Source organism: Emys orbicularis, chromosome 7 (assembly GCF_028017835.1).
Source record: "Emys orbicularis isolate rEmyOrb1 chromosome 7, rEmyOrb1.hap1, whole genome shotgun sequence".
NCBI lineage: Eukaryota > Metazoa > Chordata > Testudines > Emydidae > Emys > Emys orbicularis.
The window spans coordinates 21,147,216-21,171,787 of NC_088689.1; the positions used below are offsets into that span (position 1 = coordinate 21,147,216).

At 44.3% G+C, this 24,572-nt stretch overlaps 1 protein-coding gene across 1 annotated transcript in view; it reads left to right on the forward strand.

Annotated features, from left to right (window-relative positions):
• Positions 1–24,572, forward strand: part of LHPP (phospholysine phosphohistidine inorganic pyrophosphate phosphatase) — a 185,606-nt gene that overhangs the window by 23,333 nt on the left and 137,701 nt on the right. Inside the window, exons 2-3 of the mRNA XM_065408024.1 lie at positions 13,045–13,232; positions 20,114–20,267. Coding sequence (XP_065264096.1) covers positions 13,045–13,232; positions 20,114–20,267 — 342 coding nt within the window. The remainder of the gene's footprint in view (positions 1–13,044; positions 13,233–20,113; positions 20,268–24,572) is intronic.

Here is a 24,572-nt window from a genome sequence, read left to right on the forward strand (position 1 = left end):
GGAGAGAGCCAACAGATCATACCAGCAATTGTTACTTCTGCATGGTGCCTCCAGTTGGGAAAGGTGTGTCAAAGAAGAAAAAGTGGACTGTGCATTATCCAAACATTCCATCAGCTATACGCCCAGTACCCCACGGAGAAGGACTGCCGGTTCCTGATGCACCAGAATCATTCTCACTTGAGTCAGATGAGGAAGAGGATGAAACTTCTGGTCCTGAACCATCAATGTCACAGGACCCACATTTTCTCCCATCCTCCTCCTCTGAACCACACCTCATAACACAAGGTGAACTGAATGACCTTGTCAGGGATTTGGAACTACCCAAGAGTAAGGCAGAGCTGTTGGGCTCCAGACTACAGCAGTGGAATCTCCTGGCAGGTGATGTTAGGGTTTCCATGTTCCGTGACCGTCAAAAGGATCTTGTCCCATTCTTCTTCATGGAAGGTGATCTTGTAGCCTGCAACAACAGCGATGGTGTGATGGCAGCCCTCAACATGGTTCACGATCCAGATGAGTGGAGACTGTTCATTGATTCATCGAAGACAAGTCTTAAAGCTGTTTTACTGCATAATGGCAATGTTTTGCCATCAATTCCAGTTGGTCATGCAGTCCATATGAAGGAAACCTATGACAACATGAAACAACTTTTGAAGTGCATAAACTATGACCAACATCAGTGGCAGCTTTGTGGCGATTTGAAGGTTGTTGCTCTCTTGCTTGGTCTGCAGACTGGATACACAAAGTACTGCTGTTTTCTCTGCGAATGGGATAGTCGTGCAAGAGATTCCCACTACATCAAGAAAGATTGGCCACTCCGACAGTCATTGGAGCCTGGGAGGAAAAGTGTTCAGCATCCACCACTTGTTGAATCAAGGAAGATTTTGTTACCACCCTTACACATCAAGCTGGGTCTGATGAAGAACTTTGTCAAGGCCATCGACAAAACACAAGCAGCTTTCAAGTACCTCCGTGGAAAATTTCCAAGGTTAAGTGAAGCTAAGATAAAGGAAGGTGTCTTTGTTGGTCCTCAGATTCGTGAACTTCTTCGAGATGATGCATTTGACCATGCACTGCGTGGCAAGGAAAAGACGGCATGGAAAGCCTTCCAGTTAGTGGCAATAAATTTTCTCGGAAACAACAAGGCAGACAACTACAGGTTGTTGGTGGAAAACCTCCTCAAGGCATACAAAAGCCTTGGTTGCAACATGTCACTAAAGATACATTTTTTGCACTCTCATCTAGATTTTTTTCCACCGAACTGCGGAGCAGTGAGCGACGAGCACGGCGAGCGATTTCACCAGGACATTGCAACAATGGAGAAACGCTATCAAGGCAAATGGAGCCCATCAATGCTTGCAGACTATTGCTGGACAGTGACAAGAGATGCTCCATTTAATGAATACAAGAGACAAGCCAAGAAGCGCCGAGTAGACACTGAATAGGACTAAACTATGTACATAATAGTTGTTTGCCTTTTGTTTCATAATAAATTTTATTTATATAACCCTTTTGCTGATTTTTAAAGTGTTACATAAACAGAACAGGTGAAATATTATCATGTAAAGCAACCATAAACACATGAAAAAGACCTAGGTTTACAATTTATGATTAAAACTCTACTATCTACACACTATACATAGACATAAAATGTAAAAACTTAAATATCTTAGAAACAGTAGCCAATCAGTTGTTTTAATTGTCATATTTGAATTCAGCACATCAAAATACATAATAAATAGCACATTTTATCTCTGAAGCAGACGACTTCTCAAAAATTGTAGACCAGTGTTATTTTCATTGCTTTTTCACATACTGGCTAAAACAACAAAATTCAGTGGGATTTCCTGTCACTTGTGTAGACTAAAGCAGTTCTACCCTGTTAGTTCTGTTGTTCTAAAACTCTTTTTTCACTTTTCTTAAAACCAACTAAGTTTCTCCTACCTTTGACTAATATTATTCACATTCATTTTATTGGTTTATACGACCTTTTTATTTTGCTTTGCCTTGCCATCTGAGATGTATAGCTTGAAGCCTATTCCCTGTGTACATATTAAATTTTTCCTTCTCAGCCTGTAGCAAAATAAGCTTCCAATGAACTCAACAGAGTTATGGCAGGAATTAATTTGCCCTAGAATGTCTAAATTCCGCTCTCATCCTTTCTGTTTTGAGAGTGCTCTCTGTCGGTTGGTATGTAAATAGCTAGCTAACAGATAAGGTGCCAGCAGATGGCACTCAAGAATATGTAGTGTAGTCCCTGGGTTTTGTGGAACCGATAAACTTCTTGTAGTCACTGCAAATGGCTTATTTCTGGACCTCTTAGCACTTAAAGCTGCCATTCTTCTGATCAGAGACAACACATTCATATACTTGCAATCTTCTGTAAGCCTAGAAGCAGGAGAATTGCTCTTTTGCATACACTTCATCACACATGATGCTGTGTGTCAATACTGTGTTGCTTTATATATGATGACATAATGTGATATAACATTAGAGCTATGAAAGTGGTCCAAAATGCTAAAAACAGCCTGGCAGCTAGTTTAAATGTTTTCCAAAGTTTTCAGCCATTCTTAAAGAGGGAATTGTACTTGATTGGACAGGAGATCTGAGCCCGTCCAGAGGAAAATAACCCAGGTGTTACCTATCCAGAGTGGTAGAGCTGATGCAGCATATTCATGATGATAAAGTGCAGCGTGTATTGAATAAATGTATTTCATTGCTTGGTCACAACTAGTTGTCTAATATTCATTTTTCCTCTTGTCTCTGAGACAGTCATTAGATCATTGACCCTTGACTGCCACTTTTTATGTCAATCAAACACTGACCATACAAGGGTTAAACACTCCAAAACACATAGGAGCTTTGCAAGCTATTTTTTTTAATATAATGAGTGGCCAGTTCTGCAAATCTTGTGTAATCAGTATCTATCCAAGTCCTGTTGAACTTGTTCTCAGGCAAACACCCCACACAAGATTGTTACCTTATCTGTGACTGAATTTTCTGGTTGGGTTCTCCTGTCATCCAATTCATCAACATAGGCTGCTGCCAAATGAGGTAAATGTGGTTTTCAGGTGCTATGTTTGAAATAGCATGAGTTGTGACAGAGACCAGTGGAGGACGGGATGTCCAAAGTTTTGCCTCATGACATGTCTGTAACTTGTGAACATGTATCTTTTCTTTATCCTGCCGTTTGCAGAAGAGTGTGAACTTAAAAAGGAATGACAGCTTTGACTCCAGATCCCTCAGCCTTTTTTCCTGACGGTGTCACAACCTTTATGTGGTCTAAAAGTACATTTTTTTGTGTTTTATATGCCCAAAGTCTAACCAAGAAAAGGTTGGCAAGGGCAGTTGGTTAAATCTGCACAAGGTCAGTCAGGATGTCTAATAATTGTCCTAACACTTTACCTGTTATGGAACAATAATGAGAGTTTTTTCATTATTTTCGGGTGAGTGAACCTGGCAGATGCTGACAGCCAGCAGATGTGTAAAGTTCGAGGTGATTTGTAAGGGACCAGCTCATCTGACGCACAGTAATTGCATTGTGGGACATTGTCACTCAGAGTCTTGTCCTGTTCTGTCAGAATGAGGTAAAGGTCAGTTCAAAGAACTGGTGTAGTATAAGAGACAGCTCTCAACTGAAATTAAAAAACTGATTTTCATTCATCCTATACACACACACACATTCAAAATACAAGCAAAGTCAGGAGTGTGCCCCGATCTATGATTTAGGGATTAGTTCGGTGAGACTGCGATGCATTTTTGTAGTTAAGCAGGTTAAAAAATTCTTCCTACTGTAAGTGTTAAAGGAAAGTCATCCAGCCTCCACCTGTTGTTCTTTAGTTCTTTACTAACCTATCCATTTTTAGTTTCTTGACATGGAGATTTCTTTTGTGACCCGATTCTTTATTTCACAATGTTGATTACATTAAAGTCAACTCTTCCTCCTGTCTATTGCCTTAAGTATAAACAATATTTGCAAAATTAAGTATGCAGCCTAGAGATGTGCAAACTCTATTTCATTTCCAGATTTCTTTGAAAGGGCCTTGAGAAATGTTTTTGCATCAGAAATAGGTTATACAGGTTTGCTGTCTTTGAGCTTCCAAGAGGTAAGAACCCAGTTTTTCCCTGTTAAAATTTCACTCTGAACTCACAAGCAAAGTTTGAGTTCCAGGGGTTCTTACACAGAGTTAATCGGAAGCAGAAGAGGGACTAGAGGCCATATTGGAAAATGTAATGTGATTTGACTTCTGTGACAAGGGAACCACTCACAAGTAAAAAGCAGGTTTAGAATGTCCATAAATACCTGGCAAGTGCAAAAATCTTCACAAAGCTGCTCAGACAGTTCTTGGGTACAAAATAATTGTTAATGATCCACTGCTTGGTTGTGTACACAGCTTGAACTCAAATCTTGGTTGATTTATAATAATTTTAGAGTTTGAATCAAATATTTGTCACCGCAGCGATATATTTGACATTGCTGGAGCCCTGATCATTTCATTATTCACATTCTAGTTATTTATTATTTATATTACTGCAGCGCCTCAGAGCCCTATTCATGGACCATTGTGCTAAGTGCTGTACAAACAGAACAAAAAGATTGTACCTGCCCTAAGGAGCTTATAATCTATGTATCAGACAAGAGACAGCCAATGACTATAGACCAGTAGTGCCCAAACTTTTCCTTTCGCGGTCCCCCCTCCTTACCAGTCATGGAATCTGTCCTCTCCATTACTGTAAAGTTGGCTCAGCAAAGGAGCGTGGGCTGAAGGTGGAGCTGGGGGAGAACTGGGGCTAGAGGCAGAGCTGGCCTGGAGGTGAAGAGAGAATGAGGGCAGGGCTGGGTTGGGGGTGGAGCAGAGGGTGGAGTGGAGCTGTGACTGGGGCTGGAGCTGGGGCAGAGCAGGGGGCTGAGTGGAGCTGTGACTGGGGCTGGGCAGGGGGTGGAACGGAGCTGGGGCAGCACAGGGGTCAGAGCGGAGCTGGGTGGCACTCCCTGCCCCCCATGGGGGCTGGCCCAGGCCCCGCCGCATAACCCCTGAACATTCCTCCATGTCCCTCTATGGGGACGTGCCCCACATTTTGGGGATCACTGCTATAGACAAATGGGAGAGTACCAGGCTTCACTGGAGCTGGTAGTTGCTACTGTAATACAAATAATCATAAATCTGTAGTTCCACTACAACTGTGGCAGAAGTGTGCTGTTGTATTTTTAATTTTGATAAGGGGAGGGCTAGTATGTTATACCTGCAGGAAATTTTTTGAATGGTTTATTCTTTAGCAGTTTAGCTGATAAGGTTGGATTCTTTTCTAACAAGTTTTGTTGCAAATAATTTGATCTTTACTTTTATCCTCCTTTCTACTATTTCCAATACCCCCACAGACTAGAGATCACTATTAACTTGCCCTATAGCAGATTCTAACAACTTTTGACCATTGATAACTGAACCAAATTAATGACACAGGATTTCTCATTTCTCTTTGCTAATGCAGGGGCAATGCTTCAAATATAGTAAGTATTGACTTGCTTTGCATGGCATCTTGTGTTCAATAAATGCAGTTGTTCAATCCCTGTTTTGTAACACTTCTAGGGGTGAAATCCTGACCCTGTTGAAGTGAATAGGAGTTTTGACTTCAGGGGACCAGGATTTCACCCTATGTGTGGAATGACTGTAGAGACAAGTCCTTTGACAATTACAAAGTTCATAGCTGTGTAAGGGTAATAGGTAGTGGCACAATAGTCTGTCAAAGAACAATCACTTGTTGGCTCAATACACATGCACTAAGAGGAACATTGAAATATCCCTCCTAATATGTTTGAAAATACGCACCTACCATGACTGAACAACTGCTTTGTGCCAGGAGTTTGATCCAGGCCAGAGTGCTCAGTACTAGGGCAGGTCAAACATTTTCCATCAAAACTGTTCTTCAAGGTTTTCTACAACATAAATTATTTTGTAAAATGTGTCTGCTGTCAGTGGAAAATTTCAGCTTTTCATTGAAAAACCAAATATACCTTTACCCCGATATAATGCTGTCCTCGGGAGCCAAAAAATCTTACCGCGGAGCGCTGCTTTACCGCGTTATATCTGAATTTGTGTTATATCGGGGTAGAGGTGTACCCCCAAACTGCAAAGTTTTTGATTTTCAGCTGAAATCTGAAAAATGTTGTCTGAAAACCAAAATGTTTCTATTCAGTTTTGATATAGTCTGGCCAGGAAGCTCAGCCTGTAGAAGAGAATGTGTAGACATGAAGCACCCAAATTACAACTTTCATGAGGTGCCCTGGCAGCATTTCCAAATCCAAATATTCAGTGTTTGATTTTTTCGCCAAACATTTTTGGAGAACTATTTTTTTTTATTTTTCATAGACATTTTCCACAGGGAAAAAAAAAACATTTTTCTGACCAACTCTACTCAATACTTTTCAGAGCTGAGCCCATATTAAGTAGTTAGTTACTTCTGTTGACATAAACACTAAGAGTCATTGGTCCGACCTCAGTTGTTATTTACCTTGAAAGACAATGAATATTGATGGTCATCAAAATATGAGGTTGATATTAGCATTGTTAAATACTTCTGAATGTCTCCAGTATGGTCATGAGTTTCAGAAGTGTAAGTGTTTTTCCTTCTAACATTCTAAAGAGGAGAAGAGTTAGAAAATCCAGAAAAAAAACCTATTATTCACTTCTAGTGAGCTGAATAATAATTTTTGCTGCATACATCATAACCTATCAAGTTGTAGTCATTTGCAATAAAATTTGATTGTTTAAAATTGTTCTAGAACTCATTTTATTGACCTTTGAGGAAATAAACAGTAGATTTTTATTCATCACATGATTGTTTCAGCCAGTCATGAGCCATGATTTTTTCCAAGGATGTGACATTAGTTTACATTTAAATTAAATTGTTTTAACTGTAAAACACTCCCTAAAGTTTTGTTGTGTGTGTATATATATAAAATATATTGTTTTGTTTTTTAACTGCACCTGAAATCATGTTTAGAATAACAGATGTGAAATACTGTCATCTAACTGTCACACCAATTGTTCATTGTTCTGAGAAGGTCACATCATAATTCATTAACAATAATTATTCCCTGGGTACACCCTGCACTTCTTCACTCAATTGCTTCATTAACTTGTGAGTTAATCTCACATTCACTGCTCTAATCAATGAAGATATATTTATAATGTACAAGTGAATGCTATTAGTTACAATATATTAACTGCCTAATTTAAAATAGAAAAGCTATCTTTGTGAAGGGCAATTAACCACTAAGTGTAATTGATAATTCACATACCTATGATTAGGAAAGACAAATAATAAGAAAGAAATGAATCACCTGTGTTATTGAAGAAGACATTGCCAGACAGTGTAAATGTGTAGAAGGGGCGCCCTACATTAGGATCAGATTTCTAAGAATTCTTTCTGATGGAAGATTCTTCACCAAATATATTATCAAACTAGTTTTGCTGTTTACACCATGCTACTATGAACTTCACTGGGGAAAGAATCTGCACATTTTGTCATCTTGAGAGGAGAAGCAGAGCAGAATGATCTTTCCTTACAGAAAAGTATTGTTTCTTCTTACAATATTTTAATAAGAATTTATAAAATTAGTTCCAAACTATCAAACACTGGTACTTAAGGTTAGGCATCTAAATCCATATTAACTTCAGTCCTTTTGGCCAAGATTTTTTAAAGCAACTAGTGATGTGGTTTGGCTCCATTTCTGGGTGTCTTACAAGGGCCTGATTTTTAGAAAGTCCTCAGTGCTTGTCCTCTGAGAATAGGCCTTTTTGTGGCATCTCAGGTTGGGCAACGAAAACTTGAGGTACCCTGTAGCGGGGTGGTCACCCGCTCCTGCTCTGAGGGGTTTAAAAACAGCCCTTGGAAAGGACGGGGGGTGAGAGAGAACACCCTGGGCTGATTGGGGGAAGTAGCTGCAGCTGGGCCACGCCCCAATCAGAGCCCAGCTGGCCCTATAAAGGCCAAGGCAGCCAGCAGCTCAGCAGTCTCTCTCTGAGTGCAGAGAGAGAGAAGGGCCTGGCTGCAGGGAACTAGAGTAGAGTCAGGGCCGGGTCTAACTTTTTTGCTGCCCCAAGCAGCAAAAAAAAGCGCCGCCCCCCCGAGCCCCCCCCCCCCGCCGAGCGCCGTGCCGCCGGAACCCCCCCCGAGCGCTGCGCCCCGCGCCGCCCCCCCTGCCGAGCGCCGCAGGAGCCCGCCCCCCCCCAGCCGAGCGCCGCTCCGCCAGACCCCCCCCGAGCGCCGCGGCCCGCACCACCCCCCCGCCGATCGCCGAGCCGCCGGAGCCCGCCCGCCGAGCGCCGCGTCACTGGAGCGCCCCCCCCCTGGAATGCCGCGCCACGCTGCCCCCCGCCGAGCGCCGCCGGAGCACCCCCCCCCACGGAATGCCGCACCGCCCCGCCGGAAACCCCCCGCCGAGCGCCGCGGCCCTTGCCGCCCCCCCCGCCGAGCACCACGCCGCCGGATTGCCCCCCGCCGAGCGCCGCGCCGCCGGAGCGCCCCCGCCCCCCCGTGGAATGCCGTGCCGCGCTGCCCCCCCCGCCACCCCAAGATTGGTCGCCCCTTACCAGGTGCCGCCCCAAGCATGTGCTTGGTTGACTGGTGCCTGGAGCCGGCCCTGAGTAAAGTACCTGGGTGGAGCAGGGCTGGGGAAAGGCTGAGGAGCTGGGGAGCTCCAGCCTGGAAAGCCCCCGGCTGCAGCCTAGTGTTAGGCCAGGAGGTACTGGGGGTTGCAGAGGGCAGCCCAGGGCTAGACCAAGGCAGCAGGTCCAAACCCTCCTTGCCAGTGATGAGTGGCCTATACTGCAGTCTGCCCCAGGGAGCGGGGGCTAGATGGTGATTGGCAGTGGCCTAGTGCTGAGGCAAGGTAGGGTTAGCGGGTGGAGGTTCCCGTGGGAGGGGAGACCTAGCGTGTGGGTACTGCCAGGGTGCAGCACCCCGAGCAAGGGGCACCGGGGTCCTGGGAGGGGCACGGGGCCCAGAAGTAGAGAGCAAGGCAGATCACCGGCCCGCAGAGGGCGCTCCGGAGGCTGGGTCAAGCTAATTCCCTGAGAGACCAGCAGGAGGCGCCGCAGGGGTGAGTCCGCTCATGTTACATACCCATAATCACTAAATTGCTTTTGGAAAATCTTGGCCTTTATGTCATGGCACAGGATAGAGTCATGAAATAATTGTCAATATGACTGTAATTAAGCATAATAACAATAACTAGCTCTGATATTGCACCTTTCATCTGTAGATCTCAGAGTGCTATACAAACAAAGGTACCATCATCCCTGTTTTACATAGGGGGAAACCTTGTATAAGATCCCACAGCAGTGAGCCAGGAATAGAACTTTTGTTTCTTGCCTCCCAGTTCAGCACTCTAACACTGTTAGTTCAGCACTACCTCCCCTTTCTCTAAGGAGCCCGACATGCTTTACAAACATTGATTAAACCAGTCAATATTTTTGTGAGATAGTCCATCATTAGTAGGGGAAGCAAAAGTGGATGGGAACCTGGGAGGCAGTGACCATGAGATGGTCGAGTTCAGGATCCTGACACAAGGAAGAAAGGAGAGCAGCAGAATACGGACCCTGGACTTCAGAAAAGCAGACTTTGACTTCCTCAGGGAACAGATGGGCAGGATCCCCTGGGAGAATAACATGAAGGGCAAAGGGGTCCAGGAGAGCTGGCTGTATTTTAAAGAATCCTTATTGCGGTTGCAGGAACAAACCATCCCGATGTGTAGAAAGAAAAGTAAATATGGCAGGCGACCAGCTTGGCTAAACAGTGAAATCCTTGCTGATCTTAAACGCAAAAAAGAAGCTTACAAGAAGTGGAAGATTGGACAAATGACCAGGGAGGAGTATAAAAATATTGCTCAGGCATGCAGGAGTGAAATCAGGAAGGCCAAATCACACTTGGAGTTGCAGCTAGCAAGAAATGTTAAGAGTAACAAGAAGGGTTTCTTCAGGTATGTCAGCAACAAGAAGAAAGTCAAGGAAAGTGTGGGCCCCTTACTGAATGAGGGAGGCAACCTAGTGACCGAGGATGTGGAAAAAGCTAATGTACTCAATGATTTTTTTGCCTCTGTCTTCACAAACAAGGTCAGTTCCCAGACTGCTGCACTGGGCAGCACAATATGGGGAGAAGGTGACCAGCCCTCTGTGGAGAAAGAAGTGGTTCGGGACTATTTAGAAAAACTGGACGTGCACAAGTCCATGGGGCCGGATGCGCTGCATCCGAGGGTGCTAAAGGAGTTGGCGGATGAGATTGCAGAGCCATTAGCCATTATTTTTGAAAACTCATGGCGATCGGGGGAGGTCCCGGATGACTGGAAAAAGGCTAATGTAGTGCCCATCTTTAAAAAAGGGAAGAAGGAGGATCTGGGGAACTACAGGCCAGTCAGCCTCACCTCAGTCCCTGGAAAAATCATGGAGCAGGTACTCAAGGAATCAATTATGAAATACTTAGAGGAGAGGAAAGTGATCAGGAACAGTCAGCATGGATTCACCGAGGGGAAGTCGTGCCTGACTAACCTAATGGCCTTCTATGATGCGATAACTGGCTCTGTGGATGAGGGGAAAGCAGTGGATGTGTTATTCCTTGACTTTAGCAAAGCTTTTGATACGGTCTCCCACAGTATTCTTGCCAGCAAGTTAAAGAAGTATGGGCTGGATGAATGGACTATAAGGAGGATAGAAAGCTGGCTAGATCATCGGGCTCAACGGGTAGTGATCAATGGCTCCATGTCTAGTTGGCAGCCAGTTTCAAGTGGAGTGCCCCAAGGGTCGGTCCTGGGGCCGGTTTTGTTTAATATCTTTATTAATGATCTGGAGGATGGTGTGGACTGCACTCTCAGCAAGTTTGCCGATGACACTAAACTAGGAGGCGTGGTAGATACACTAGAGGGTAGGGATCGGATACAGAGGGACCTAGACAAATTAGAGGATTGGGCCAAAAGAAACCTGATGAGGTTCAACAAGGACAAGTGCAGAGTCCTGCACTTAGGACGGAAGAATCCCATGCATAGCTACAGACTAGGGACCGAATGGCTAGGTAGCAGTTCTGCAGAAAAGGACCTAGGGGTCACAGTGGACGAGAAGCTGGATATGAGTCAACAGTGTGCTGTTGTTGCCAAGAAGGCTAATGGCATTTTGGGCTGTATAAGTAGGGGCATTGCCAGCAGATCGAGGGACATGATCGTTCCCCTTTATTCGACATTGGTGAGGCCTCATCTGGAGTACTGTGTCCAGTTTTGGGCCCCACACTACAAGAAGGATGTGGAAAAATTGGAAAGAGTCCAGCGGAGGGCAACAAAAATGATTAGGGGTCTGGAACGCATGACTTATGAGGAGAGGCTGAGGGAACTGGGATTGTTTAGTCTCCAGAAGAGAAGAATGAGGGGGGATTTGATAGCAGCCTTCAACTACCTGAAGGGGGGTTCCAAAGAGGATGGAACTCGGCTGTTCTCAATGGTGGCAGATGACAGAACAAGGAGCAATGGTCTCAAGTTGCAGTGGGGGAGGTCTAGGTTGGATATTAGGAAACACTATTTCACTAGGAGGGTGGTGAAGCACTGGAATGCGTTACCTAGGGAGGTGGTGGAGTCTCCTTCCTTGGAGGTTTTTAAGGCCCGGCTTGACAAAGCCCTGGCTGGGATGATTTAGTTGGGAATTGGTCCTGCTTTGAGCAGGGGGTTGGACTAGATGACCTCCTGAGGTCCCTTCCAACCCTGATATTCTATGATTATCATTTATCACCCTTTCATGGATGGGTATATTGAAGCACATGGAGGTTAAGACCAACATTTTCAAGTTTGAGTGCCTAAAATAAATCCATATAAAGGTACCTAACAAACAGAGCCCTGTTTTTCAGAGTTGCTCAGCACCCAGACTCCCAATGAAGTCAACAAACAACAGCACAGATGTTTTGTTTCGGGACGAGATTAAATTGTGGTTGCTACAGCACTCATGCACATGTTGATATGAGCACTGCTCTTGCAACATGAGGAACTAGCCTGGCTGTACCTTGTGACTATACAAGTGCAAAATATTATTGTTTTATTATATAACAGGGTAACTCCCCTGCACTGTAATTCAATAGCCATGTAATAGGGTTGATCATTGGAACAGAAGTTCAGTAAGTGGGAAGGTGCAAATCTGAGTTAAAGTGCTACTACATGATGATATCATGCTAACCTTTATCATTATGGCTATATAATGCCCTCAGTTAATGAGTGCAACTCTCTGGACTAAAGGCTGAAAGATACAGAGCTAGATTTATCTCTTCTGCCACACAGAGGGAAAGTGCATTTGAAAGGGTGATTCACCCCTGAGCCAGCATTGCTTGCAGTTCTATTTTATGGCTGTGGCTCTGCTGGTGTAGGTTGCCTATGAGCTGAGCTGAATCAATATGATTCTATTGTGCCTTGGCCAGACACTTTCTGTTTTGTGCTGACCACTTTCTGGACTGGGTCAGTAAGCTCCAGGCCTCATGTGCTGCTTGGACTCCCCGGTGGGTGGGCTGTCCATCATAAGGGGTCTACAGCCTCGAGGTAGCCCAGTGGAAGCTGAAAGTAGACCACAGGTTTAAATGCTAGATACTACCCTAGATTTACAGGTGCAACAGGAAAGTCACGTCCTGTGATCCACAGTCATGCCTGGCCCTAGGACGGTATCTTTAAAACGTTTGCAAACTGTCACTAAGTGCAGTAAGTGAGGGGGCTGGGTGTTCATGAAGAGGGGGACTACTCCACTCTGGCACCTGGTCTTTTCATGTGTGTTATGATTCTGAGTTAGATTCTGAGCTCCTTGTGGCAGGGCCTTGTCTTCTGATGTGCTTGTAAAGTGCTGTTACTTTTGTTGCAGTATGTTTAAAAAGTAAATAATAATACTCCTAGATCTTTACACCTGTGCTTAAAATGTATTCCTCCCTTTCCTTCCCACCCTGGTTATACATGGGTTTTGAAAGTGGTCCCACTTTCTCTCCCTACACCTTACCTGTCTGATTAGCATCTCCACTCATTTTACACCATAGGATCAAAGCGTCTGGCCTGAAGTTGCGGTTCTGCACCAATGAAACCCAGGCCACTCGAGGCAAGTTTGTGGCGAAGCTCCAGCGCTTGGGGTTCAACATTTTGCTGAATGAAGTCACTGCCCCGGCACCAGCAGCCTGTCGCATTCTGAAGGAGCGAAACCTGAGGCCACACCTCCTCGTACATGATGGTGGGACAACACTTCAGTAGACTTTGAGACTAATACAGATTAGCAGCTCAGCATGCAGTGGATTGACAGCCAGTTTGGGTCAGGAGAGATGTCACTTTTACTGAGAAAATTGTGAGGATAAGAACATCTGGTTGATGTTTTCCTGTCAGGAAAAGCTCTTTAATTCCACTTTCTCCAGTAATGTAGCTGTAGTAAATGTCAGTGATGGGGCCAGATTCGGTTCTCATTTACCCTGATGCCACCCAGTAGATCTGTAAGCAGGTGGAATGACTTAGTCTTAGCAGAAAAGCACAGCCCTCAAGGCCTTTTCTTTAAGCAACAATGTTTATAACAAGCAATAAAACAGAGAGAACACAGGCAAATAGAGTGAAGAAAAACCTCACCATCCTGGGTTTGCAGTCTCATCTTCCCAGTGGTATTCTCCCCCTTCTGTCTCCCAAGCAGCCTTTATCTGAGCAAAGGGAGAGGGAAGTTGAGCTGCATGAATCCCTTATTCATCAGGGATCAGACACTGTGGTGTCTTGCACCCTGTCACAGGTCCATTGAAATGATACATAGATCTGCTGGAAGATGGTGAAATTGCATACCGAATGAGTCTCTGCAATTCCATTGTGCTGGGGACCTTCTGGGGCCCTGACTACAAAAGCTGATTTTTACCCTTATAGTGTATTATGGGCAAAATTCTTCGCTTGCATAGATATGTCTCCCATTGAATTCAATGGAAGTTGCACCTGTGTGCCTGGGCTACCCAGACTTTGCGTACAGGTGCCCACAGGTAAGAGGGCACTGTATGCTGATTTACTCTCCCTCTGGAGTAGCTATGCAGGCAGTGGAGTGGGGAATGATGGAGCCTTGGCTCTGACTCCCCAAAATGCCACCAGTGCCGCTGACCATACATAGTGGGGTTTCACAATTTGCTCCTGATGTAGGCCAACAGAAGTTTACTACACTGTGCCTCCTGGAGCTACTCCTGGGGTGGGGCAATATATGCACCACCTTACTCAGGGATGTGCCAGAAGGCACAGTGTAGCCCTGATTTTGCAAAACAGCTGCATAAGCAGGCCCTACGTCCCTACTTGGCTGTCCCTGGTGAGCGCACGTTGTGTTACTCTGGAGCAAAACTGGGATATCATAAAACAGAGAGATCAGTTTATCAGGACTGCAAAAGTTAGCTCTTTCCAGGGAGGATGGGGAATAAAATCCCAGGGCCTTTGAAAATTAAAATACAGGAGCTTATGGTCTTGGCCTACTCTTTTCATTTTTATTTTTTTTTTGTTAGAAAAAACAGGAAGGAAGGAATGATGTATGATTTATTAAAATAATATGCTCAGTTTCTGTGGGTGTCAATATCAATAAGATGACCGTGTTTAAGAGACAGCAGATTCTTCTGTGTGTGAAAATCAAGATGTTTTGATTATTAATAGAGACCGGCCAGAAGCTGGAATCGATGGAAGGTCTTCTGGAGGGAAATGGAAGGAGCGGAATTTCACTCCTCACCTCCCAAGCAGCAGGAAAGCAGCATAACTGAGGAAACCTCCTTTATCAAAACACCTATCTCTAGAGTCCCTGTCCTGTGCATTCTCTCCTACAGGTAGCTGTAGGAGAGAATGCAGGCAGAAGCCCAGCAGCAGAGTGGGGGCTATCCTGTTTATTGCGCTCAGTGTAGCATGTATAATTACCTGCCCTGTGGGTGGGTGGCGTATGTGTGCATTCGGTGCCAGGAGCTCCTGGCCCTCAGAGACGGCGTATGGGCTTTGGAGGCCAGGGTGGCAGAACTGGGAGCTAAGGGAGCTAAGGGAGGCAGAGAGGCATGTTGATGAGACTTTCCGGGACACTGTAGATATGTCCCACCTCCAGTCAGACAGCCCCCGTGCTGTTAAGGAGGATGAAAGGCTCAGGGAAGCAGAGCAGTCAACGGGAGCAGAGGGAAACCTTCCCATAATTGGGACCCTCCTTCCAGATGATGTTGGGGTATCCTCTCGCACTGAGGTTACCTCTCCGGGGGAGGGAACTCCAGTCATTAGGAAAAGGCAGGTGTTAGTAATGGGAGATTTGATCATTAGAAACATAGATAGCTGGGTTTGTGATGACCAGAAGAACCAGATGGTGTCTTGCCTGCCTGGTGCGAAGGTTGCAGATTTCTCGAGGCATCTAGATAGACTTATGTGTAGTGCTAGGGAGGAGCCGGTGGCCGTGGTACATGTAGGTACCGGTGACATAGGGAAGGGTAGGAGAGATGTCCTGGAGGCCAAATTTAGGCTGCTAGGAAAGAGACTGAAATCCAGGACCTCTATGGTGGCATTCCCAGAAATGCTCCCAGTTCCATGCGCAGGGCCAGGTAGGCAGGCAGAGCTTCAGAGTCTCAATGCGTGGATGAGATGATGGTGTAGAGAGGAGGGGTTTAGATTTATTAGGAACTTTTGGGATGGGGGAGCCTATACAGGAAGGATGGGCTCCACCTAAACCAAAGTGGATCCAGATTGCTGGCACTTAACATTAAAAAGGTTGCAGAGCAGTTTTTAAACTAAGAGTTGGGGGAAAGCCGATTGGTACAGAGGAGCACGTGGATCGGACAGAGACTTCTCTTAGAGGAGAGTCTATTGATAGAGATTCTCTAGGTTTTAGTCAGGAGGAGAGGATGGAAGAGGATAAAGTATGGGCCAGATCAGACGAGAAACATTCACATTAAAAAAGAATCTGAAAAGGGCAGACAAATAAATAGTGACAAGTTGTTAAAGTGCTTGTACACAAATGCTAGAAGTTTAAATAATAAGATGGGTGAGCTAGAGTGCCTCGTGTTAAAGGAGGATATTGATATAATAGGCATCACAGAAACCTGGTGGAGTGAGGACAATCAATGGGACACAATCATTCCGGGGTACAAAATATATCGGAAGGACAGAACAGGTCGTGCGGGAGTAGGGGGTGGGGAGGATTGGCACTGTATGTAAAAGAAAATGTAGAATCAAATGAAGTAAAAATCTTAAATGAATCCAAATGTTCCATAGAATCTCTATGGATAGTAATTCCATGCTCTAATAAGAATATAACAGTAGAGATCTATTATCAACCACCTGACCAGGACAGTGATAGTGATGATGAAATGCTAAGGGAGATTAGAGAGGCTATCAAAATAAAGAACTCAATAATAGTGGGGGATTTCAGTTATCCCCATATCAACTGGGTACATGTCACCTCAGGACGAAATGCAGAGACAAAATTTCTCGATACTTTAAATGATTGGGGAGCAGCTGGTACAGGAACCCACAAGGGGAGAAGCAATTCTCGATTTAGTCCTGAGTGGAGCACAGGATCTGGTCCAAGAGGTAACTATAACAGGACCGCTTGGAAATAGTGACCATAATATAATAACATTTAACATTCCTGTGGTGGGAAGAACACCTCAACAGCCCAACACTGTGGCATTTAATTACAGAAAGGGGAAATATGCAAAAATGAGGTGGTTAGTTAAACAGAAATTAAAAGGTACAGTGACTAGAGTGAAATCCCTGAAAGCTGCATGGACACTTTTCAAAGACACCATAATAGAGGCCCAACTTAAATGTATACCCCAAATTAAAAAACACAGTAAAAGAACTAAAAAAGAGCCACAGTGGCTTAACAACTATGTAAAAGAAGCAGTGAGAGGGGGAAAAAAGGCATCTTTTAAAAAGTGGAAGTCAAATCCTAGTGAGGTAAATAGAAAGGTGCATAAACACTGCCAAATTAAGTGTAAAAATGTAATAAAAGAAGTCAAAAAGGAGTTTGAAGAACAGCTAGCTAAAAACTCAAAAGGTAATAACAAAATGTTTTTTAAGTACATCAGAAGCAGGAAGCCTGCTAAACAACCAGTGGGGACCCTGGACAATCGAAATACAAAAGGAGCACTTAAAGATGATAAAGTCATTGCGGAGAAACTAAATGAATTCTTTGCTTCAGTCTTCACAGCTGAGGATGTTAGGGAGATTCCCAAACCTGAACCGTCCTTTGTAGTTGACAAATCTGAGGAACTGTCACAGATTGAAGTGTCACTAGAGGAGGTTTTGGAATTAATTGATAAACTTAACAGTAGCAAGTCACCGGGACCAGATGGCATTCACCCAAGAGATCTGAAAGAACTCAAATGTGAAATTGCAGAACTATTAACTATGGTTTGTAACCTGTCCTTTAAATCAACTTCTGTACCCAATGACCGGAAGATAGCTAATGTAACACCAATATTTAAAAAGGACTCTAGAGGTGATCCCGGCAATTACAGACCGGGAAGTCTAACGTCAGTACCGGGCAAATTAGTTGAAACAATAGTAAAGAATAAAATTGTCAGACACATAGAAGAATATAAATTGTTGGGCAAAAGTCAACATGGTTTCTGTAAAGGGAAATCATGTCTTACTAATCTATTAGAGTTCTTTGAAGGGGTCAACAAACATGTGGACAAGGGGGATCCAGTGGACATAGTGTACTTGGATTTCCAGAAAGCCTTTGACAAGGTCCCTCACCAAAGGCTCTTACGTAAATTAAGTTGTCATGGGATAAGAGGGAAGATCCTTTCATGGATTGAGAACTGGTTAAAAGACAGGGAACAAAGGGTAGGAATAAATGGTAAATTTTCAGAATGGAGAGAGATAACTAGTGGTGTTCCCCAAGGGTCAGTCCTAGGACCAACCCTATTCAACTTATTCATAAATGATCTGGAGAAAGGGGTAAACAGCGGGGTGGCAAAGTTTGCAGACGATATTAAACTGCTCAAGATCATTAAGACCAAAGCAGACTGTGAAGAACTTCAAAAAGATCTCACAAAACTAAGTGATTGGGCAACAAAATGGCAAATGAAATTTAATGTGGATAAATGTAAAGAAATGCACATTGGAAAAAAATAACCCCAACTATACATACAATATGATGGGGGCTAATTTAGCTACAACTAATCAGGAAAGAGATCTTGGAGTCATCGTGGATAGTTTTCTGAAGACGTCCACGCAGTGTGCAGCGGCAGTCAAAAAAGCAAACAGGATGTTAGGAATTATTAAAAAAGGGATAGAAAATAAGACAGAGAATATCTTATTGCCCTTATATAAATCCATAGTACGCCCACATCTTGAATACTGCATACAGATGTGGTCTCCTCATCTCAAAAAAGGTATACTGGCATTAGAAAAGTTTCAGAGAAGGGCAACTAAAATGATTAGGGGTTTGGAATAGGTCCCATATGAGGAGAGATTAAAGAGGCTAGGACTTTTCAGCTTGGGAAAGAAGAGACTAAGGGGGGATATGATAGAGGTATATAAAATCATGAGTGGTGTGGAGAAAGTGAATAAGGAAAATGTATTTACTTGTTCCCATAATATAAGAACTAGGGGCCACCAAATGAAATTAATGGGCAGCAGGTTTAAAACAAATAAAAGGAGGTTCTTCTTCACACAGCACACAGTCAACCTGTGGAACTCCTTGCCTGAGGAGGTTGTGAAGGCTAGGACTATAACAGGGTTTAAAAGAGAACTAGATAACCTCCATGAATTTAAGTCCATTAATGGCTGTTAGCCAGGATGGGTAAGGAATGGTGTCCTTACCCTCTGTTTGTCAGAGGGTGGAGATGGATGGCAGGAGAGAGATCACTTGATCATTACCTGTTAGGTTCACTCCCTCTGGGGCACCAGGCATTGGCCACTGTCGGTAGACAGGATACTGGGCTGGATGGACCTTTGGTCTGATCCATTATGGCCATTCTTTTGTTCTTATGTGCTCTAACCATGCAATCATGCTGCCTTCCCTTAGAAAGAGGACAATGGGTTACCATATTCTCATGGTCTCCGAAAAGGATACTCTCGGGGCCTGTTGTGGGAGATCTAGCTTTGATTTCCAACCCCACATCCTAGATTGTGGAGAAGGAGGGGTCTGATGGGACAAAGAACATCTCATTTCATTCAATAGCAACCTTCTAGTCAATTAAGGAGAGTTATAAACAGGTTCCTAGGGAAACTGAACCTCTCTAGTCTTTCTCAGTAAGACATAGGGTTTGATTCAAAGCCTAGTGAAGCCAATGAGAGTATTTCCGTTGACATCATGGGCTTTGGATGAGGTCCAGAGTCCTCAAGGCAGATGGTAAGTGGTATTTAAGAAAGGGAAGACATGGAAATATCCTCAGGGAAATTACAGGATGAAGTGGAAATCTCAGAGAAGGGAAAAGGACACCAGTAAGGTTATTAGGCTGTTAGGTCAGTTTATCTTGACATTTGGAAGGTGTCATTTTTGGGAATGCAGAGATGTGCTGTGTTTTGTTATCAATCCAAACTCCTTTTCAAAATATAACTAAAACGCTGATCTTCAGCTCTGTGTCCGAGTCATTCTAAACAACAGGTGCGTGCCTGCCATCTCATATTCATGCATCCCTTTCTCAAAAAACCAAAATGCCTGTATTTTGTTACATTTTGGGGATCTACAGTACTTTAGTTCTAGAAATAAATACATAATTGGAGCCCAGAAACTGAGACCTTGCAGATGGGAAACCACTGTTGAGGTACAGGAAGGCTGGTTTTTTTGCCTTGAACCTCTTGATAATATTGCTGTTTTCTCTGGGTTCCCTTATTGTATCATAGTCAAGAAATACAGTATGATATTTTGCTAACCTTCTCCCCATGTCTCCTTTTGCTCCCCTTCCTTCCCATGCCATGTTGTGGAGGGAAGGTGCATGTGGTCCAGAATCCACTGCTACTCGAAACTAAAAGGGGGCTGACATGTAGATATTAACCTGGCATTCATAGTTTTGCCTGTCAGGCAATGAATGGAGGAGAAAGACAACACTAGAAGAAAACCAGCAATTCCAATTGTTTCTTACAAGATGTGGGATTTGTGTTTTTTTTTTTGTTTTTTTTCCTCTTTAGATCTGGTCCCCGAATTTGATCAGCTTGATAAAGCAAACCCAAACTGTGTGGTAATTGGAGATGCAGCAGACAATTTCTCCTACAAAAATCTCAATGAAGCTTTCAGAGTTCTGATTGGACTGGAGAATCCTATTCTCATATCTCTGGGAAGAGGGTGAGTTAAGCACTGTTAGTTAGTGCACCTCGGGCTGTATATTTTGCTAGCGTTCCCAGTCTGTTTGTACATACCTGTCGCCAGACCTCATGAATCCCATTGCTCTCTTCTGCTGACTCAGTGACTGAGATTTTTCAAAGCCAACTGGGGGATGTAGCCACACAATTCACATGTGTATGGGACCAGGGCATAGATGGTCTGGCCTAGAGGTGACAGCTGGACTGGGGCTGCACGTCAGGGATGGTAGTTGTTGAGCAGAAGTTGGAGGAATCGCAAGAGCCAAGTTCAGTAAGCAAGAGTCAGGATCAGAGACTGGAGGTTAGACATAGTACCAGGCTGGAGTCAGGAGGCAAGGATCAGAGTCAGGCTGGGATTGGAGACCAGAGATCAGGAGACAAGGGAAAGTCTGCAGTTGCAGCAGGCCAAAATCTATGTGGTTGCCCAGGCAACTGCTTGGGGCAATCCCTAGGGTTAAATATGGCACTTGGCCAATCAGAGGGCCACAGGGTACCGTCACTTTGGCTCCCTTGGGTAGTATTTCCTGTGGCACCTACTCTACATCATACTCCCTGGTGGCACAGTGGGAACATCTGCTATCCGAGGCTCTACAGACCCAGGTTCTAGTCCATGGACCTGTACATTAATCCCCTTCTTTGGGGCGACAGGTCCGGTTTATCCAGATGGTCTTGATGAAACTTTTTTACCAGGTCAGGGGCAAGGCCATGGGCAGCAAGTTCCAAGGAGCGTTCTTCAGGACCATAGCCCTCCCAATTGATTAGGTAATACCAGTCTCCCCCTGTGCAGTAGAGAGTCAAGGATAGCGTGGACTATATGTTCCTCATGCCCTTGGACCAGGTCTGGCAGGGGCAGCTGCTGGGAGCGATTGCAAAAGAGGTCCCCTCTGTAAGGCTTCAGGAGGGATATATCGAAAACAGGATGTACCTTAAGGTATTGAGGGAGCTGTAATTTGAAAGTGAAGGGGTTGATTTGCTGACAGATATGGAAGAGTCTGAGGAATTGGTTGTCTAGCTCAGTGGTACTCAAACTGTGGGTCAGGACCCCAAAGGCTGGCTTAGACTTGCTGGGGTCCGGGGCTGAAGCCCGAGCCCCACTGCCCAGGGCTGAAGCCAAAGCCCAAGGGCTTCAGCCCTGGGTGGCAGGGCTCAGGTTGCAGGCACCCTACCTGGGGCTGAAGCCTTGAGCTTCAGCTTTGGCCCCCCTGCCCAGAGCAGTGGGGCTTGGGCTTTGGACCCCCTACCCAGGGCATTGGGGCTTGGGCGGGCTCAGGCTTTGGTCCCCCCTCCTGGGGTCGTGCAGTAATTTTTGTTGTCAGAAGGGGGTCGCGGTGCAATGAAGTTTGAGAACCCCTGGTCTAGCTTGTGGGATGGCCTGTTTGAACAGAGGTGTTTTGCTGCAAGCCATGCCTTTTGACCCACCGTGAGAGCTGGGCCTTCCTGGCATCAATGATAAGGCGGTCCGTAAGCTCCTCATACATATGAAGCCATTACAGACTAATATTGGGGAGGATCAGATAGCTCAGAAGGCTGGTAACAAGGTTCCTTATGTCTGAGTGAACAGCGAGCCAACTTTTCACTTCCAGGTTCAAATCCTGCCCAGATCAGTAGTGAGTTGATGCTATGTTAGGCTAATTGCTGTTCAGTTGTCTGTGTGAAATAAGTTGCCCATCACAGGCCAAGTTCTACTTTCAAATGATATCTGTGAAAACTAACTAGAGATGCAGCATTCCTAAAGAATGGCTTCGATGCTGGGGCTCCACCATGTGCTATGAGAACCATGTAAATGAGAAGTTGGTTTCAGTACAGTAGCTTGAAAGTCATTGGCTGTTAGAGGTTGGAGGCTAAATAATATTTGCCTATTATTATAGATTGACTCTTCAGTAATGCTCTTGGTGTAAAGGAGGCTCATTGGTATGGCACAGGTTCCACAGCATGGCAAGTGTTTGTTATAAGCACAGCTTTCAGCTTATACTGAAGGAGCTATTCTCAGAGGCCCAGTTCCAGCTAATCACTGAAGCCCATATTTAAAGTTTAGCATGGGTTTAAGTTGCTGTGCTGTAACAGAGTAAGAAAGATCAACATGGACTCCACAAAGGGAACTAAAGATCTTAGAGTCTAAGAGAACACTTGGAAGGAATCATGATGAGTCTTGCCTTTTACGTAGGAAGTGATGTATGGCACCTAAACAATGAACAGCAGTATAGCAATATAAGTATAATTAAAGACTATTACCAAGATAATTCAAAAAATTGTTTCTGACTCAGCAGTGTGCTTGTGATGGGTATAGAATCAACAGCACAGGGGGCGCAGGACAGGTTAAGCATGGGAAGTGTCCTTGAGGGACCAATTCTAGGAATAAGAGGTTAGTTTAGTCTTCATATCCCTTTAATCCTTGGCTTCTCTCCTGAGATTGCCAGAATGTGCAAAATAGTGTCAGCAAAATTAGGGCTTAAAAATCTTGATGATGATACCTCATTTTGTCATGTGGGTTGATAGGCCTTTTGTTGGCCAAGTAGTGATGATGATGGGCGATCACTCGTTACCAAGTATGATCATCTTCTATGGGAGTTATGGGTCCTCAGGTGGCTAACAAGGCCAATCCTTGAACCACAAGTTCTATTACAATGAGGGCAGATGTTTTCAGGCTCAGCAGGAGGCTGTTGACCATGACTGGAGAACAGTCTCTCCTTCCTCCTGCGCCTCTTGTCCTCTTCGGCTTGGTCAAGTAGTAACATTCAACTAACAGGTGCTATTTTTAGTACTGTCCTGGTGTTATGACTGATACTGATTCACAAACAAAGATTTTATATATATGCACTCCTTCAGAGTGTGGGACAGTTTCAGGGCCTATGCAAATGTGGGACACAAACAGACATACATTAATGTTGCAAAAGCTATATAAAGGTGGACATATATTCTGAATCAAGTGATGGAGATGAAAAGTCCAGTGGCCAGAGCTGTCCCTTGGGTAGGACGAATTGGGGTGACCGCTCTGGGCCCTGCGCTTTGAGGGACCCCGCGGGCTGGTGTGATTGGCTGGCATGGTCAGTCCCGGAAGAGACGAATCCGTCACTTCCACCCCGGGCTCTGCACCCCCCCAGGGACGGCCCTGCCAGTGGCACATTCCTGCAAAGAAAACAGTGTGTTTAAAAGTTAGTTAACTGGAAGCTAAGCTGAAGACTGTAAGGCATGGGGGAGAAAACACTTCTCTAACAGAATGGCTGTAAAATCTGACTCAATTGGTATCCAAAGAGATTAGTAATCTGCACACTGCAAATTACCAGTGCACCCTTGGGTTCTGAGCAGTTTGAGCACCCTGCTATAAATTATGTGATTGATTCCAATTCTTATGCTAATCTTACACGTGTTATGCACCTGTGTAACTCTATTGATGAAGTTACTCCCAGTTTACACCCGCATGATACAGAAATCACACTCACTGTCTGTGTGCTTAAAATTGAAAGAGAACTAGGTGGCAACATTCAGTGTTAAGATAATTCAACCAATATAGTAACAGTGGGAGAGCCTCAGGCCTATTACAGTTTACACAAGCTGAGGATAGAGCCCAGACCTGCTCTGAATGAAATCAGTGGCAGTTTTGCTATTGGTTTTAATGGGATGGAGAACTGTCCCAGAAGAGGAGATAAATGTTACATTGTGATTTAATTGTCACGAAAAAGATCATGAAATTGTATTTTGGCTTTCCTGCTTTTTAAAAGCTGCTATATTTAATGCTGTCAAAATTTGAACATGAACTACATATAACTTTATCTTGAAAATAACAAAGTTCCAGACCCTGCAAAGTAGGGGGGAAAAATCCAAAATGCACTTCATGATCCAAGAAAACAAATCAAATGACCACACTTAAAAAAGAATTAGCTCACAAGTTATTTTTAAAAGCCTTTACTTGTTTTTACATTGCACGTGATTTAATTTTTCTTTTTTACAGGACAGGCAAATTGCATGCCATCGTGACTAAGTATGAGCTGCCAGCATTTATACCAAGACAAAGCAAATAACAGTGTTTAATTTTGCCCTAAGCATGGTCAAGTTACCCCAAAGCTTTTAAGATTATTTAGTACATTTATATTTTCTTATTACAATGGTAATTCGTATTAGCACTGATCTTTAAAGTTTTCCTGCTCAGGCTGCAGACAGGTCCCTATATGACTGAAAAAGATGTACGATGAGCAGTCAGATAAGATTTTATGCTTTATCCTGCCATTTTCGATTATTCAGCACAGCCTCTCTTTAAAATGGCCACTTGACCTTTGCTAGAACAGCCATT